The sequence below is a fragment of the Poecilia formosa genome, unplaced genomic scaffold (assembly GCF_000485575.1).
Source record: "Poecilia formosa unplaced genomic scaffold, Poecilia_formosa-5.1.2 Scaffold123, whole genome shotgun sequence".
In the NCBI taxonomy this organism is placed as follows: domain Eukaryota; kingdom Metazoa; phylum Chordata; class Actinopteri; order Cyprinodontiformes; family Poeciliidae; genus Poecilia; species Poecilia formosa.
In genome coordinates, this window is record NW_006800062.1 from 1414871 (window position 1) to 1434514 (window position 19644).

General features: G+C 39.6%; 1 protein-coding gene across 1 annotated transcript; it reads right to left on the bottom strand.

The window, feature by feature from the left end:
* Window positions 1-266: 266 nt before the first annotated feature.
* On the bottom strand, window positions 267-18612 carry disp2 (dispatched RND transporter family member 2). Its single transcript, XM_016675955.1, has 10 exons — window positions 18332-18612; window positions 13726-13864; window positions 12515-12780; window positions 12087-12116; window positions 11852-11975; window positions 10935-11050; window positions 8418-8542; window positions 6598-6695; window positions 5276-5434; window positions 267-4472 (listed from the first exon to the last, which is right to left on the bottom strand). The coding sequence occupies exons 1-10, from the start codon at window positions 18424-18426 to the stop codon at window positions 1215-1217; spliced, it is 4410 nt and encodes a 1469-aa protein (XP_016531441.1). The 5' UTR covers window positions 18427-18612; the 3' UTR covers window positions 267-1214.
* Between the last annotated feature and the right edge of the window lie 1032 nt (window positions 18613-19644).

Below are 19644 nucleotides of genomic sequence, written 5' to 3' on the forward strand. Positions count from 1 at the left end.
CTGAACAGGGTTTGTTATGCTCTGCTGGGGTTAAAGGTCATGCTTTGATTTGACCCATTTCATTGGAACAGACAGACAACCTTAAAGCGACATTAAACAAACGCAGTGTCGACCCATATTTCCTTATGTTTGGTGACTTTTTGCATGATTTTGTGACTCTATAAATACAATAGGTTTTATAAATTAGAGCAATAAATGCACAGTGTTCGGAAAAGGTTGTTTATGTGATCATAAGTGCTTCAGCAGAAGGCAGATTGACTTTTTCCTCCTGTTTACTGCAGGAATGTTCAGATTACGGGTAGATTATCAGAGAGGTTAAACTTGAAGTCTCTGTTTATTGTTGATTTCCGCCTCCTTTTCTTTCTCCAAGCACAAATCTTTTCTGCCCAAAAAGTGTTTGAGATGTAGAAGAACCGTTGAGTCATAACCCGACCCAAACAACTCACACACTGTAAAACATATGACCTGCATTTAGTTGCATCTACTGTTTTCTATTCTTTAGTCAAATATTTGGTATATGATAATGATTTAGTATAAATTGCAGCATTAAGTTAAAACTCACAATTCAAGATGAATAAACTTTAAAAATGTTTATACAACTTTTCTCTTGTTAAATTAACTTAATGAATATTAATTTCTGAGTTAAAACCAAAACAATTTTCAAGGCAGCAGGTGGACTTTCTTTTTGAAGTTAAACCATCTTTAAATGTTTTACAGTGTAGGACATACAGGTGAATCAGGGATTCGAGACCTTCATGGTCCTGTTGCGTTTCCATAACTTTCTCAATAATCTGCTAATGTCAAAACAGCAGAATTTCGCCATTTAATAAGAAATTGAATTAATAAGTCTGTTCATGTGATAAGTCATGATCCTTCAACTACTTCCTGTCGTCGTCTTTGTGGTTTACGCCAGTGGCAACATCCGGTCGTTGGTCATGTGACTCGTGTTTCTATTGTAACTAATTTAGATACAGCCGAGAAAACGTCTTATCCTAGCGCCAAAATTTTTCAAAATATTCTAAGTATGCGAAATTATATAGTCAATGGAAACGCAGATAGCATTTTCTAAGTTTTGAAGTCCTAACCCTCGATCTGAACAGAAGATGAGCGGTGAAATGTCTTCAGGAAACAAGAGAATAAGTCTTGATGCCTTCAATTCAAGCACTTAGCATTGAGATGTCCTGGACGACTGCAAATCCACAGCAACGTGTTGCTCAACATGCATCCTCCCGCTGTCCGTCCCGCTTTATCCAGACGTCTGGTAGGTCCGGCCTGCTGTTGGGTAAGATGACCACTTCTTCACTCCGGCTGCTGCGGTCCTTCGTCTCGTAAACCGTTTCCTTCAGCGAGAGCCTCAGCGTGTCTCTCTTGCCGTTGAGGTGTCCTGGTTGCAGCTGAGCCGCCGTCTCTCCATCGTCCTGCTGTGGGTTTGAAGACCCCGCCTCAATGTCACTCAGACATGTTTCACAGGAGTCCTCCAGGCCTTCGCAGGAGCTCTGAGATGGGAAGTGCTGACAGTGACCCTCCTTTGTGGTATTTTCATCCTTGCAGAACGACTGCTGGTCTGTGGTCTCCATTGTGTGGCTGATGATGGTTTCCTCTATGCTCGATGATGAGGAGTAAGACGTATTGCTCCATTGCTTCCCCACAACTGATTGACCCCTGCAGGTTTTGCACAGCAGATTTCCAGTAGCTACATCTTCTTGCACCTGGCCTGCTTGGCGGAGGGTATTTTTTCTGTAAGGGGACGAGGTTTGAAGGGCTGGCTGGGCTGGATCCAAATCCTTCTTGCTCACCTCTACCCCACAAAACTCAATTTCATCTGAGAGCACAGAGGGCTGGTTGGACAGCTTGCTGGTACAGGTGCTGTTTTCGAAGCTGTCGCTGAGGCGATACGCCAGAGGCTGCAGCTCGTATTGCTCTGCGCCCCTGTGCAAACCACCTCCTCCTCCGGTCTGTTTGTGTCTGTGCTGACGCTGGTGGTCGGGGTAGAGGTAACCACCTGCCTCTTTGTCATAACTCCGCCTCCCTCTAGACCTGCCAAAAGCCCCATTGGCAGCAGGCGAAGGGCCAGGCTCGGAGCAGGAGGTCAGCACACCGTCTGTGTCCTCCGAGCAACACGGCAGCGTGATTCTTCCGCAGTTTCTCTGTGGCCCGCAAAAGCAGCACAGGGACTGAAAAAAGAAGGTAGCAAATCCACACGCCACACATTTCACCAGAAACAGGAAAATCCCTATTTTTCTAAAGTGTAAGGCAGTGGCTGGTAGCATGACAATGCCCATGAAGAAAAATGCACCGGAAACTATTGCTACAGGGCATCCCATTCTTTTAGTGGAGTGAGCCACTTTTCCTATCTTGTCCGAATGAGGAGCTAAGCTGTAGGAAATGGAAAAGTTGGCTACAAAGTCAACAGAAAGCCCTGCGGCAGAGGATATAAGCAGGGCCTCGACGCCACTGAGCTGCCACTCAAGCAGGACGAGGAGTCCAACAGTGACGAACACACTTCCTCCTACAGCAACAGTTGCATATAAGCTAAGTGGGATATTCCAGGTGGTTAGCAGCAGGAGAAGAAACGTGAGAGCGACAGAGACCCCAGCGACCACCAGAGTCTCAGAACTTAGAGACTGTTGTAGATCGAACAGAGACAGCTGGCTGATGAACCAGCCGTTCTCCAGCCCTTGTGGGGCTCCTGACATCTCTTTGTTGAACCATGTCAGGATTTCCCTGTAAAAACCACTGGTTCTGCTAAAGTTGAAGCTGTAGAGATAGGTGGTCTGGAACTCCAGAACGAGGGCAGCTGCCGTGCCGTTTGGCAGGAAGTACAGGCCTCCACTACGAGGCGCATGGCTCTCGGCGTGTTTCTCTGCTAGCATCATATTCAGGCAGCTTTCAAAGACGCTGGGAGGGAAAGGGAAGAAGATGTTGCTACAGCAGAGATGAAGGGCATCACTGGTTCCTGAGCACCGCCTGACAGATACCCAGCGCACCAGCTGCTCCACAAGGCAGACGTTATCCGCCATGACATCTTTATTTTCTGGTGTTGGAGCAGAATAAAAGCTTTGGTTCTGGACCCTTGCACACAGATCTCTCAGCCAGACCTGAGCGTCCGGCCTGCTCATGTTAAAGTCCGGGTCAAAAACCAGGGAGCCGTTACTCTGTGGGTTAAAGTGATCTCCATTATCAGTCGGTTTGATGCCCCAAACGAGCAGAACAGTGACGGGTTTGTCCTCCCCATTCCTCTGCCTCTCAAACATAAACATGTGGCGGTACTCTGCGTCGTATCTCTCAAAAGGGTGGCTGGAGCGGAACAGCTGGGCGACCCAGCTGTCCAGAGTGGGTAACCTCATGCCCGGGTCAACGCAGGACATGTACGTGCCCCCGGCCGCAAGAACTGCAAACCAGCACACCCAGATGTAGCGAAACTTCACGACCCCACAGGGTAGGATCTTCAGAAACAGCAGGTTTGAGGTGTCTGACAGGCCTCTTTTCAGCTCTCTCAGCTTCTGAATCATGCTGAAGATGCACCTCTTACGAGAACTCGTTACCCAGAAGTCACCCAGGTTTTTGGAGCAGTGGGGCTTCCATGTTTGCACCACTACAGACGCAGCGGGCGCCTTCCTGGAGCGCTCAAGCAAGATGAAAGAGCACGGCAGCCACACTAACGCCAGCACACAGCTGATTAAGGAAGCAGTCCCCAGATAAATAGAGAAACATCTAATTGCTGGGATGCTGCTGAGATAACCGGAGAAAAAAGCTGCACTGGAGGTCCAGCCTGAAGCTAAGATAATATAGCCTATTTCCTGTAAGGCTCTGTTTACTCTCTTCTCCAGGGAGGCTGAAGGGTTTTGCGTTAGCTGCAGATTCCAGAAATCTGTAAAGATAAAAATCTGATTGGAGCAACTTCCTAAGAGAATCAGAGCTGCTGCCAGGTTCACCATGGGGAAGAAAGTCAGGTGAAAAGCTACTTTATAGAAGAAATACGAGGTCAGGAGTGAGGCTGTGATTGCTAGAACAGATAATGCTACAATGAAGAAGGACTGGAGATATAAAACCATGGTGAGCAAGAGGGATAAAACAGCGAGGACCGGGAACACCGAATCTCTCGCCAAGTAATATCTGAACAGCGTCTTCTTGATACCAAAGTCTATCCCGGTTATGGTCGTGTTATTGTACGTCAGATCTCTTCCTTCAAGGCTGTTCATGTAGATCTCCATCATGTGCTCTCCTTTCTGGACGGGTAAGAACAGAAGGCTGTACTTCAGCGTCGGTATTTGGTATTCAACAGTCTGGGGGCCGAGAAAGTCTTTGTCAACGAGGAAGTGCAGGATCTGGAACACAACGCGGGATTGTTTACAGCGCGAGGGAACGGAGGAGCAGCCGCCATGCATGGGTCTCTCTGCGCAGGCCGAGGTCAGATCTCCTCGGTGGTAGGATGGAGCACATTTCCGGAGAAGTTTCAAAGACTCTGAGACCTGGTGTGGCAGAAGGATAACAGAAAATGATTATTTAATATCTCAAATAAGACAAAGGTAACTTATAAGTAACTTTTCGGTTGTTTTAAGTCAGTAATTTGTTAACATTGATCTAAAAGTACTTGTCCAATTGGAAGATTATTTAACTCGAAAGATGGGAAATTTATCTTGTAATTACTGAACCACACGGCCAATGGAACTGGTACTTTTAGATCAAAATTAAGAAATTATTTATTTAAAACATGCTCATTTATTATGCTGAAAAGTTGCTTGCAAGTTAGTTCTGTCTTATTTCAAGGGTAATAAGATATTTGCATTAAAAACGAGGCAAAAATACTAGCTTCTTATACTTCATTTTAAAAAATCATAATTTCCAAACTACATTTTGCATTAAGTCAAGTTGTTTTTTCATCAGAGATTGCAATTTGTCTGACAATCTGAGACATTTAGTGTCAGTTTACATCTGGAAAAAGTAAAATTTCAGTTTCAGTTCCATTTGGGCAACAATATAAAATAGTTCAGCTCCAACTCCTTGGTTAGAGTTATAAAAATAAAAGTCCAGCACTGAAAAAAAAACTCCCTTGGCAATGATTAAATTTGTTAACTAGAGCCTGACATAAACGATTCCTGATAAAACTGTGGAATCTGGCACAATTTAGCAGGAGCTAGACTCCAAACCCCAGTCAGACTTTCATGGAAAATCCATGACTGACCTTCTCAATCTGCCAATCCAAACAACTGCAGCATGCAACATTATGGTGAGATCTAATTAGCTGGGAGCTGATAACATAAAGCTACAGTGCCTGTTGTGAGGTAAGGCTGAGGCAGCAGGAGGCATTGGAGAGAACCGCCAAGTAGTTCCCCAAGGACCAGCTTGGACAGCAGCCGCCTCTCGGCGCTCCCTCCGCTTCCACGCTCTCAGGCTGCTGGCACAGGTCCTGGAACTGAGCCTGGGACCGAATCTGATTCACAGGGAGAGCAAAACAAGGTTTCTGAACTCATGCCCGCTTCTGAAACTAATTCACAGTCAAGAAATTAATCTCCCATGAGATTCGGTAGAGCAGATCTACTGAAGACTGGGCTTAAAATGTCGACCGTTTGCAACTACGTCACTTAATCATGATGGACGTCGGAAGTATTGAACAGAGCGACTCAAATTGTTTTCCAAAGTTGTTTTTGCCTATCTTTTTGTGACCTTTACTCGTTCAAATCAAGCTAATTTGTCTGTGAACATAACACACCTGATCTGGGCTCAGACGGCGGTAGCTAGCTTAGACACCGACTCATACCAACTTCCTTTGACGTCTTGATCAAATTACAGACTCTCCGTGAATTCCCACCATATGATTTATATCACTATGTCAAAAACGGCGTTTCCCTTTACACCGAGTAAACCTTAATGAGGTTCCCACACCCTCTTCCGGATAAAAGCTAGGCCTGCGCGAAAAAGACGTCACATGACTTCATCACGTGACCCCTCGTCGCGAACTTGAAGTCTGGGCTGGTTTGGTCTGGTTGCAATGTCTGGGATTTGGAACTGCGATTTAAAAACGGCCCCCTTGATGAGTGTGATTAGTCATGACGAGCGATAATAAACGTACAAAAGACGAGATGCTAACCAGTTTTCTCCCCCCTACATGCTAGGTTACATAACGGAATGGCACTGTTTCCATGGTTACCAATGGTTAGACATCTTCTCCATAATGGATAATGGATATCATCGTTCTAATCATACTTACTTACAAAGCATGTGAACGTTAATCTTCTTACTCTGTAAAAAGTGTTGGCTGCAAATCGGAGCAGTCAGTCGTTACGATCTCAGTTATGACTGCTGTCCATCGCCATATCTCTACTCATTAAAAGTTACTATAGAATGATAAGTTAGGTATTCACCCTCGGCCGCACAGCATCCTATGACCATTTTTACAGTGAAAACAGCTAAATAAAAGCAATATTAGACCACAGATGTCCGTTTATTGGAGCGCATTGGTTGTTTTAGCGTCCATCATGACGGGGTTCTGAAGAGCGTTACATCACTTGGTCAACAGATTACAGTCAAGACTGTCAAACAGATAAAAAGTGGCTTTGATAGAGGGTGGTGTCTAAAAGCGAAGAGAGAGCTAACCCTGGATTGCTCCATCTCACACATGGCGTGGATGGCCGTCAGGCTCCAGAGACTGGCTGAGTTTTCGGATCGAAACACCAGCTGGGCGTAGCGCTGGCCTGCACAGAGAGAAGCAGATGGCGTCAGGCGAGATGACCGGCGGTGAATCATGTGATTCCAGGGATGGTTAGCAAACATCAAAGTGGGTTAAAAAAAAGAAAAGCTTGTGAATTACACTGAGGTATGATACGATGGAGATGAAAGACGGCAATCAACACATTTTGTGCCAAATAAAAATCAGGCTAATAAATCTACTGAGAGAGATTTCTGTGTTTCATTAAAAACATAAAAGTTAAACCTTTAACAGAAATTGGCTTTCCACATAAAGCCACATATAAAACTGCTTCTTCTGAACTACCAAACCACATCACAAAACTTGGTATTTTCATGATGCATGATGTAGTCAGGGATCTTTTACGTATTTCTAGTCCAAGATAGAGCAGGTTTAAAGATGACCTATGATGTTTCCTTGAACAGATTAGGACAGGTTTATGGTCTACACCAGCGGGTCCAAAGTGCGGGGCCATTTGTGGGCCCTGATTTTGAGCGGCGCCCAACTGCAACTCTTAAAGATGGAGGGTTTAAATTTGTAATCAAGGTCAAAATTGTTGCCAACATTTTTTTTCTTACACAAGAAAATGTAAAGTACAACAAAAAGTATTCATGTTTTTAAAAGCAAGTTTTAACAAAAGGTAAAACTAAGAGACTTTTACTGAAAGCCAACTTTGTTGCACCCAATTCAGCTGTTATTCTTTATTAAACTTAACTAAATATAGCAAACGTTTTGAAAGAAAGTGACCCAGATCCTGTTCTTATTACTGAAAAAAGGACATTTGATAGAAAGAAAAAAGAAATTTAGATTAATATCAGAATTTTCTCCCAAAAAATTGGAAATTTATACATTTCAAATGTCAAAAATTTTCTATAAAATGTGTTGATCACAACATTTCTGAGTTTTTATTGGAAATGTACTCATTCTTTTATTTCCCTACATTTGCCTTGAAGTTATGGCTGTCATAAAAATCCCTTCCAAGAGCTGGATCTTCAATAAGAATCGGGCTGCTTTTGTTGCTTAGTTTTAGTTAGTTTTTTTCTTTTTATTGGCCCTCTACTACTTTTGAGCCAACAATTTTGGCAAAAAGTTTGGACACTCCTCATTTGTATAAAATATCTTTATCACTAAATCATTCTTAATGAAATTTTAGCCTGGTAATTTCTAACTTTTATGAGTTCCTCTCAGAATGAGCTGCTTTAAGGCGTCTTGTCACTTTAAATCTAAATAAGTTCTTCTGGCAGAACGGCCAACTTAATGTTTACTCTCACATGTGAAAATGGCTCCAAACAGATGCACAATTATAAAAATTTATATCTTTGAAAAGCAGAAATGGGGCCTCCTGCAAAACCAACAAGAATGCAGCAAGTGATTTCTGAATAGTAAGCCAACAACAAAATCCAGCAGCCATTGTACAATGGTAAAACGAGCTGAGCAAATATGCTGGAGTTCTTATTGGGTTGCTAGGTGACAGGTGGAACTCCACTGCAGTTGCTAGGTAACAGCGTAGTCTAATTGTGCAATCAGGAGGTTTTTGAAGCGACCCATGTTCTAGACATGTAAAACATTAACTTATTGCCAAAGAACATCTTGGCGTTTTCTTTTAAGCGCTTCGGCTGTTTTTAGAAGCAGCAGAAACACAAATGAAAGTATAAAAACATGCAAAATGTAAATTTTGAATAATGTGTGCCCTTTAATTAAAGAACCGGGTGGTTCAGGACTTTCTCACCTGGAGCATCACAGAGGAAAGTGTCCAGAGAAAAGTCAGCGGCCAGCATCCTCTTAATACGACGACCTCTGGAGGCGAGCTGACTGCCATTACTGTCTCTGCTGACAGCGCCGGCCTTGGCAAAGCTGGGATGTCAGGAAACACGTCTGCTATTACAAATGTAAATACTTTATACTTTAATTTTATGAATAATCAATTCTTAATTAATGTACAGCCATTATAGGGAAAAGCAACTCATTAGTTTTGGCCTGGAGGGTTTAATTGTTTCATGGTGGAATAATCACATAACAAGCAACTGCAATTAACTTTATAAACAAGAATTGATCACACAAATTGTAATTTATTGTGGATTTTTATGAAATCCTCACAGGGTTTATACACATGCTCGACATTTAAAGCTTCTGGCTTCACTCCTGCTGCATATTGTTACCACTTTCATTGGCAGGACTGCCAAAGTTCTTTTAAATTGGTTGGCTTATTGTTTGGAGCTTAATATCAGTCCAAAGGAAAGTTTGGATGCGTGTTTCTTATATTTTTAAAGCCTTGGCACCGACATTAGTCCATAAATTTCCATCACACCTAATTTAATGATCCTAAACTTAGTTTGTTTGGGGGTCATTGTCCTGTTGACACACCAGAACCACCAGTTAATTCTCTATTTTCATTTTTCCGTCCACTTTTTGCAATTCATCAGCTTATCTGGCAGTAAAACAGCCCAGAGCATTAAGCTGCCACCGCTGAGCTTGGCAGTATATTAAGGACTGAAAGCCTCACTTTGACTTCTCCAAACATATTTTTTGTCATTTCTTGCCAGCCATAGTAATCTTTTTCTCCTCTGACCATGTGGTTTAACCAAAGTGGTGATTAACCTGCTTCACTGGACAGTAGCACTGGTATTCCAGATGTTTTCAGTTAAGCTTTGACCATTCCTGGTTGTTCTTGAACTAGAGATACAAACAATTAATCCACTTTACGCATAATGGTTTAATAGATTCAAATTAGTTCCAATTGAATGACTAATAACGTCAGCTTACGCAGCCTTCTTTTATTTAGTGTTGTAGTTTAGCCGCCATCCAGCAGAGGGCCCCGCTGGTCATCTTCAAGCGAAATAGAAACAAAGATGGCGGCGGGCCATACCAAAAGAAACTGTCCAAACGGAGTCCATAGTGGGATCAAAAATGCACTTTATACGGTTATGTTTAGAAATATAAACACTCGACAAGTTCCTAAAGTTAGACATGACGGAAAATCATGGCGCCAATAAGCACGGTTGATTTTGATGGCTGTGGTGAGTTAATACACTTCATGGAGAAAAGTTTTAGCTTTCTTCAAGAGCAACCACAGATTATATTTCTGTTTAGACATCTCTCTCTTCACGGGGAATTACGTGTTTCACATGTTATTGTTTTCATCTCTTACTTTTCTGTTCAGAAACTGAAGAGGTTCCTGTTTTTTGTTAAATATATAAATATGTTTGTAAATGAGAGAAAACCAGAATTTTCTGTTTATTCAGCAATTAAAATAGCCGATGCAAAATAATGTTAAAATTATTTTTTTAGTCAGCATAATATGAACAAATTCAGGCAAATATGTTATGCAAAGATGGTTGACCCTCTTAAAATAAGAGAAAACTCAGGTTTTTAAGAAAATGGATGCTTATCGATTAATCATTAATAAATTCAAAAATACTTTATTGGGAAATTAAATATTGTTGTTACTCATATTAATTAAAATTCTTCATAGTTATTGTGTGTGGTGATAGCTGTTAGAAAATATTTCCTGTAGCAGTCTGTATTACAGCAAATTTGAAGATCCCTCTGACAGAAGACAATGGTGTTGTCCATAGTTAAATCAACTTTAGATTAACTTATTAAACAATAGCTTGCATCTAGGCCTGTCACAATAAATCAATTAATTGTGTGATAAATTAAAGGGAGCTCAATAATTCCCATTTACATAATTTATAATTTCTTTTATTTTCTGTCTTTCTAACAAAATCTGGATGATAAAAGTCTTCAGTTTGGCACTTTGGTCTGAACTAACCGTTTTCTTTGAGACTTCATAATTTTATTTGTTGTTTCTGTTGTTTTGTTTATTTATTTTGGATATTTAAAATGTCTTCCAGTTCCAGTGATAAGTGTTCATTAGAATCTGAAGTTTATTTATCTTTGAGAATGTGTTCTTGTATAATTATGCTATTTCCATTAGATTATTTGGAAATGGTCTCAAAACAACAATATTATTGTTTATCGCAACAAATTCTGGGGGAATTTATCATCTAGAAACATTTGTTATTGTGAAAGGCCAAGATTCTTACCTAACCCAAACCATTTTTCTTCCACCTGAGAAAAGTTTGCTTGTTTTGAACTAGATGAATCAGGCTAACATTTAGCATCTGCAATGACCTTGACCTCAACCAGTTAAAAGAAACTCTGCTGGTTTGACCTTGAAAACCATTAAAATATTCAGCAGAATGGTTTGCAGAAACTTCTCATTATGCTCTGACTCTTTGCTGACCTCTTGCTGAGCTGCGGTGGCTCAGCAGAAAGAGTTTTCCCCGGGCCGGTTTCCTGCTGCAGCCTGGACAAGCTGGACAGCCGAACGCCGATGTACGTTCCCCGCGGCTGGAAGCCCTGAGACGTTCGGAGCAAATGATTCAGAAACAAAGATAATTATGAGGAAAAGACGCTGCAGAGGGCAGAGTACACAAAACGTTTACTCAAGTTAGAGTAGCACCACTTCAACAACATATTTCTACTAAAGTAAAAAGTGGCTGTGAAAGAAATTACTCAGGAGTAAAAAGTATTTGGTAAAAAGTTTACACAAGAACAGAGTAACTGATCAAATTATCAATCATTTAATATTTTAAAAATTACATCAGATCGACCAAAATGTAAAGTTAGGTGGAAATTTTAGTATTTTAAGGACAACAATTCATATAACTAACAAATACAACAAAATCAGACAAAAGAAAATTTTGCAAATCAGTTTCTTTCAATAAAAAACTTAGGAAACTTTATTAAAAACTGCAGGTTTGTGTCTGTGTCTGGTGAATTTTTTGGTTATAACATGTTTGTTTTTCATTCAGTGGGTAGAAAATCCAGAAATTTTACTCAAGTAAAAGTAAGAAGTACAGCGCAGTAAAAAAAACTCCTAAAAGTACATTTTTGCGCTCAGAGTGCTGCGTACTTAATATTTTTGTTGATTTGCTCACATTTTACTTTCATTATCAATTAGTGTTCACTATCTGAGAAGGATAATTTAAATTAAATGTGAGACTGAACTGCCTGGAAACATCATTATACATCCCCAGACGTTTCTGTTGTAGGTTTGATTTGAGGTGTGAAAGCACCTTGAGTCTGCTTCTCACCAGATGCGTTGAGGTGAGATTTTAAAGACAAATCCTGCTGACTCGGCGCGTCTCATTTACTCACCAGAAGCGGATCAGAGAAGTCTGGCAGAGACCCAATGAAGAGTCCAGCCAGTGACAATCCCAGCAGCAGGACGGCACAAACCAGCAGCACCAGTAACGGTCGGTCCACCAACAGCTGGGAATACCTGCAAAAACAGAAATGAAATAAGAAACTACACAGCAATCAAAATAAATATTTAAAAATAAGAGAAGAAAAATAAGAAACGATGAATCCTACACTGGGATTTAATACTCACTTTCTAATTATGAAGTAAAATCCCCCAGTCCTGTAATATTAATAACAGAACATAATTATGACAGAAATTATCTACTTGTCTAACATTTGAATTATTTGAATTGTGTGAAGCTAAAACTTGGGCACTAGAGGTGTTCTGGGTAGAAATTGTTTTTTACAAATCTTATATTTTTTGTACAAATTGCCTTAATTACTGCTCTGAATTTGTTGTTCTTTCAGCAGTTGATCTTTTTATGAGTCCTTATATTCTAGTTCATTATTAAATTACTAATTTAGTTAAGGATTATTACAATAATCGATTCTTAATCCAATTAATCATTTCAGCCTTAAATAATCTAACAAAATCTGTCCGCCAGCATTAAAACATGAGGCAAACATTCTCATATTTCATTACTGGGAAACATGCCTTGGTGTTTTATTTTGTCCCACCTTACTGACACCACCTGCCGCTGCTTCGGTTTGGTTCTGGTCTCTTTCGGCCCGTGCAGCCAGTGGCACCTGGCCGACCCGTGGCAGGACCCCTGCTGGTCAGAACCACAGCTGTGTCCGGGTTTCACCGCCAGCCCTCCGTCCGCATGAGGACACGCTGCGTTCAAATGGCAGCAGCGGGCTTTGACTGGTCCGTGATGGCTGCAGTGGGGGCATTTAAGGTGGCACGGCGAATGGCAGGCTCCAGTCTGAAGACGCTGCGGGACCTTAAGGAAGAGTAACACAGTTTATGGTTGGTCTAGTCAAAGTAAAAAATAAAATAAAATAGGGATGGTTAGATAAAGTGCACTACGTATTTAGTAGGGACTGATATGCACTTTAACATTTTTTTAATGCATCAGAATTAGCCAAAATGCTGTTTTTCATCTGTTTTTGGACAATGAATATAATAAAGGTTAAACAAAGCATAGTTAAAGTGACTTAACTACACACATTATAAAACAGTAAATACAAAACAAAGCCAAGTACTACACAATTATTATAAAAAGTCCAAGAAAACTGCAAAAATACAAAATCTTACCAAGTATTTTTGGTCTAGTTTCTAGTGCAAATGTCTTAGTTCACTTGAAATAAGACAAAACTAACTTATAAGTAACATGTGGGCAAAAAAATATGAGCTTATTTAAGTAAATAATTACTGAAAAAGTACTAGGACCATAACGAGACATTTTTCAGTGTCATAAGTGAAATAATTTGCTAATGCAACTAGTTTTGATTAGTTTGAGCTTGATTTAAGTCAATAATTCCTGCAAGTGGAACAAGACATTTTAATTTATAAAATCCACTAGCAGATTATTTCACCTGTAGTTTTTCTCAATATCGAGGCATTATTTACTTAAAACAATCTCCTATAACTTGCTAAAAGATATTTGTAAGTTAATTTAGTCTTATTTCAAGTGAGATAAGATATTTGAACTAGAAAATAGACCAACATTACTTGGTAATATGTTGTGTTTTTTCAGTGTAGACTGTAATGTCATTGCTACTTGAATTGTGTTTTTCCATGCGTATAAATAACATCATCTGCGTGTATTTGAACAAAGACATTTAAGAAGATGTTATTGCATAAATTTGAATAAAACAATGAGTATTTTCTAAATATAGCAGGTGTTGCTGAACACGGTGCTGCAGGCAGAGACACGCAGACGTACCTGATGGTAGAGCTGGAAGGAGGAGGAGGGTTTTCCCAGGCTGCTGCAGCTGTCACACAGCTCCTCTGCAGAGGGGATGACAGTCAGCTGGGCCTCAACGGAGCCGTCGGGGGGGCACAGAGAAACCACCGGGATGCAACTGAGCAAAGAGACAAATAAAGGCTTGTAACCCCAACAACACAATATACCTGGAAATGAAGGAGTAGCAGAAGCAATAACCTTTTCCTCTTAGATTCAGAGTAGAAATGCACAGCTCAGCAGCAAGAATGAGGTAAGAAATGGATTCAGAAACACTTTGTAGCTTCAGGTTGTATGTAGGCCAAACAAAGAGGAGAAGAAGATGGTTGATGGTAAAGCTGGATCACATCATGATGTCTTATCTTCAGGGTGAGGGGTTTGACGAAACACACTTAATCATGGCTAATTGCTGTCAGGAGAGCCCTGGAGTTTCACGGAAATATTTTCAAATACTGCAAAAAGTCTGATGTTTATTTTGTGATTATTAATAAGTGATTGTCTGAACACCAGTGGTGATTGATTAGCTAATTTAAATACCTGCTACTGATCCTTCAGACAGTTGGTTTTTGGGTCGCCTTAAATTGGAAACATGCCGAATTCTGCAGCTCATCTACATGTTAAAGTTGTCATAGTCAAGCTAGCATAACTGACCTACTTCCCTCTACCGACCTATCTTTTCTTTTAATTAAAACTTTTTCCTGACCTTCTTATCTAGTTGTCACAGTGTTGACAATTGGTAGCAAAGCAATCCTTCTTTCATGCATCGTGCCTGCGTTTAATATTTAGCGTGTTATGTTGACAGCTAAAAGCCTAAAACCCTCGGTCTCGGTTCGTTTGAAGTGAACTCTTAAATGCTTATGTGATCATCAACTGGAGACCACTACAAAAGCAGGAAGTGGGTTACAGCGCAGGGCATTCTGGGTAAATACAACCAAAACAAACGCACAAGTTTAGCGTTAGTGGGACAAATGTCTTTTTCCAAAGAGAAATCCTAAAACAGCTAAAATCTGAGGCCACTCATTTTTGTTTACATTTTATGAGGAAGGAAGTTGCGCTCATGTCTTTTTCAGAGGTTTTCTTGTTGTTTCCTTCAGCAGTTCTTGGTGCAGCGCCCCCAGAGGAGAGGATGGGAACAGGTTTTTCAAAGGATTTGGTTCGTTTGACATGTTGCAGTGTAAAGAAAACTGCAGAAGCTGAATAATGTAACAAATGTAGCAAAAGTCTACTGGACAATCAGGTGTGAAAATACCCTGAAAGTGTTTGTAACCCTGTACTTTTCCAACACTTATCAAGCTTAACTCCATAGAAAACACAGTTTCTACTCAATCCACAACTGTTCAAACATACATGTGCAACAGAACAACATATCCGACCTGCTTTTGCATCAGCCCCTGCACAGCTCGGCTCCAAACTGAAACGTTGCATAATTTACTCATAAACAGCCCAAGCTGCTGCGTAATGGCCGTTCTCCGTTGTTTGTTTTTCCAGCAGTCTGGACGCAGCCAGTCTTGTCGTCTCGTAACCATGGCATTAGAGGGAGCCAGCGAAACCCGGCTGACCTCACAGATACAGCTGCATCGAGCAGTAAGGGGCTCAGATGAGGTAAAAAATACAGTAAACCTGAAGATTTCTGTGTTTTTGTGTGCTAAAATAAAACCGTGATAGGAATGTAAACCAAAATATACAGTAGTACCTCTTTGTCATAAAGCATTTTATTACTATTTAGACACAAATAGTGAATAAGGCGTCTAACTAACAGACCCGTAATTTACATAATTCATTAATATTTCTGAGGAATTACAAAAACTGATCCACACAGGACTGTCTAAGACTTTGACGTCAGTGTGGCTTGTATGAAGCTGCTCGTGGGAATCTGCATCTGAAATGACTTCCTACTGCTGCTCCACACTTTGTGCACCGAATACATTAAAAACAGACACAGTGGAAAAACTTTGTGGAGCTGAAAATCTGAGCTTAACAGAATGACCACAAGCTAAACACGCGTTTCCTGTAGATCACATTGCTGGCTTTGATTCTAGTTGTTTCTCCAAAGTCCCAAGAGGAAACCAAAATCAGCAGCAATGGTTTAGTTTATAGAGCTGTGATTAGAAAAATTATCCAGTTTCAGTTAGCATGTCTGTGTAACAACTTGCAGTCTCATCCGTTCATCGTTTTCCGCTACGAGGAGAGTGGGAGAAAGTGCAGGCATCATTCATCAAGAATGTTATAAATTTGTCAGAATTCTGAGAGAAAAAAAAAAATCAAAATTCAAAAAATTCTGAATTCTAAGAAAAAGTCAGAATTCTGACCGAAAATTCAAGATTTAAGTTAATTCTGACTTTTTCGTCTCAATTTTGGGAAAAAGACTCGGAATTCCAAAAAATGTCAGAATTCCAAGAGAATGTCAGAATTGTGACAAGAGTTAGAATTCTGATGAAAAAATCTGAATTTTGAGAAAAATCAGAAGAAATTCTGAGGAAAAATTTAAAACATTCAAGTTCCACCGGCAGATTATTTCACTTATAAGCAGACATTTTCCCATGTTGTAAGTAAAATAATCTGCCAGTGGAACCGGTAAGCTTTCATCAATATTATGAAATTATTGGCTTCAAACAAGCTCCTATATCTTGCTACTTGTTACTTCTAACTTAGTTTTGTCTTACTTTATATATACTACAATAAATATCTAGAAACTCTACAAACTAGACCAAAATGCTTGGTAAGATTTTGTATTTTTGCAGTATTTGTCCAGTTTAAGTACCTGTGTATTTCAAAATAAGAGTCCCGTTCATACAGTTAGAACAAAAACTTTTAATTATCTCAAGAAATCCATGACACCAGTATGTTGAAGCTAATTACAAACATAGCTAATAATAGTAAGTGTGTTGCACACATAGAGTAGCTTTGGATCGATGAAGCATCTGGTGTTGAAATGTCAGTACGATGGCCCCCAAATGAAATCTGCCCTGGGTCCCAAAAAGCTTTGACCAGCCCTGCCTAATGTTCGCATTCTCCTGGAACGACATATTTCCTCATGCAGTAAACTCTCAATCTGTCAATCCAAATACTGACTGCTGATTCCTATAGAAATCAGATCTGTTGGGACTCGACCTGAAGTGACTTGGAGACTCAGCGTTTTGCATGTCAGAGAAGAACAGGCGGCATTCTCCTCGTAGCGACAGATGCTGCTGAGTTTAGCTCCATGTTTTCTCCAGCCTCACTGTCTGATGTTTTCCAGCAAAGTAGAAAAGCTGCTGGGGATCAAAATGAGTGACTGGTTGACATCTGTAAGCCGAACAGCAGGAGAAAGAAACAGAACTGATTTCTGACAAGTCAACATGTTAGCCTGCTGCTGCTCTCAGTCTGTTAAACGCAAAAACAGGGCAGGGCAAAGTGTCAGGATCTGTCTGGATCTATCAAAGTGATCAGGACCTGTCAGGATCTATCAATGTGATCAGGACCTGTCAGGATCTATCAAAGTGATCAGGATCTGTCAGGATCTATCAAAGTGATCCGGATCTGTCTGGGTGGGCATTTGTAAAGTTACACAATAAAACATTTACAGAAATAATTTTAATTATTACACTATCAAAGAGAAAAAAATATTCATTTTTCAAAATGTTCTTCATATATTTATAAATGTAACAGTGCCTGACTAAATGCTCAATTAGAAAGCTAAATATTTAGCTTTCTAATTAAGTATTTAAAGGCTAAATATTTAGAGAACTGAATAATTAGTTTTCAAACTAAGCATTTCCAAATATTTAGTTTAAAAACTAAATAGATAGCTTGTGAATTAAACATTTAGGAAGGAAGCTAAATAATTAGTTAGGAAAATGGACTTAAGTATTTAGTTGGGAAGTAAATGGTTAGCTTACAGACTAAATATTTACTTTCCAACTAAATGTTTAGCTTAAAAGCTAAATATTGATTTTTCAAACTAAATATTCAGTTTGAATAATATTTACGTTGAAGAAATATCAAACTAAATACTTAGGAAACGATGTTTTGCTTGGACTTAAAAACACTTGGTACTAAATATTTAGCTTGCAAACTAGATATTTATTTTCCAACTAAATATTTAAAACTAACTATTTAGCTTGGACTTAATCATTTAGTTGGGAACTAAATATTTATCTCACAAACTAAACATTTAGTTCCTAACTTAATATTTAATTCAAAAGCAAAAAAAATTAGTTTGTAAGTTAAATGTAGTTTTTGACTTAAATATTTAGTTTGTAACGTTGACATTTATAAAATTAGGAAGAACACAGTGAAATATTAGTTTAAAAAAATAACACCAACATTTGTTTTCTCTGACAGGCTAAATAAACTAAAACATTGCTGTAAGCGTTACAAATGGCAGCCCGTAGGTTTGTCCTACCAAATTAATGCAGATCATTTGACCTGCCACAATAAAAAAACATGAAGATGTTTTTTAAAATGCACGTAGTTATAGTGTTCGTGCCAACAGAGCTGCTTTATGCGATCTTCCAGCAGGTGAAATCATCACTCATTGAGACTTTTTATTTAATTAAACCCAAATGCGGATTTAAATCAGTTTCCCATCCAGAAAAAAGAAACCCACCTCTGGGCAGTCTGCTGAATTTCCTTCTCTTCAGTCGGAGAATCATCCACCACTATCGCATCAGTACTTTCTCCAATAATCGATCGAGCCTCCATCTTCCTCCCGATTCAATCAGCGCCTCTTAAAAGGTCACAATCACTGCGGGAACATTTTAAATCAGCTCAATTAATCTGCTTTAATCTTCGTGGAGTGAATCCACGCGGATCAGACCAGCAGTGCTTGTTTCTGGGGTTGCTACTACACAGCGGCAGCATCAGGGATGTTTGCGTTAACCTGCTGCGCTCTGATTGGCTGAGCCGCGCTGATGCTGCTGACGCGGCGCGGTCGCTGTCCAATCGGGTGCGGAGCTGGAGAGCCCGGAGACGGGCTGCATCCTGCAGGTGCCGCTTAGTTATTAACAGGCAGCACCGGCTCTGATGCTCAGTCTGAACAACTGGACCGGGACTTCCTGCTAAAAAGATTTAAAAAAATAAAAATAAACTCTCATCAGACCAGAGGGAAACTAATGAGGTGAAACCTTCAGTTTGTTTTCAGTCAAATAAATGTAATGATGTAATGCAGGAATCAGAACAAAGAAACTTTAATAACAAACAGGTCCAGAAGTTTCATATTTAAGGATCAAGTTTGGTCCAATTCAAGCCTCATTTACAAAAATGAAGTTACAGATAGACTTTTTATTTTAAAACTTTTTTCCAATGATTATACATTATATCATCAGAATTTTCACTCAAAAAAACATTTAGATTATGAAAGAAAAGAAAGAAAACACTAAAGAGAGAAAGAAAACAAAATAGAGAGAACAAAATATAGAAAACAAGGAAGAAAGAGAAGAAAAGGAGAAAGAAAACAAAACAAAAACAAGAAAGAAAGGGAGAAAAAAACAAGCAAAAGATAGAAAACAAGGAAGGAAGGAAGAAAAGGAGAAAGAGAAGAAGACACAACAAGTAACAGTTGGATCTGACAAAGACTGAATGAATCCGTGAGCTTTAAGATCTGAGGAAGGTGATTGGTGGAACAAAAAAGGCAAATAGTGTTTTTATTTCTGTTTTGTTGATTTTTTCCCCCCCAACATTAAAATGACAAAACTAGAAGATAAAAGTATCCTGTCTTAATAAAACCATAAAAGTTTAAGGTTTTTTTAAATATTAAATCTCTGTTGTAAATAGTTTCAACATCAGATTTTTCAGGCATTTGAGGTTTATGTTCCGTATCACAATGGATCCTTCATATTTTCCTTTTTCTCATTTGAAAGTATACAAATACTTTGGATAAGATATATACAATAACTATACAGAAACTGATGTTTTCGAGCC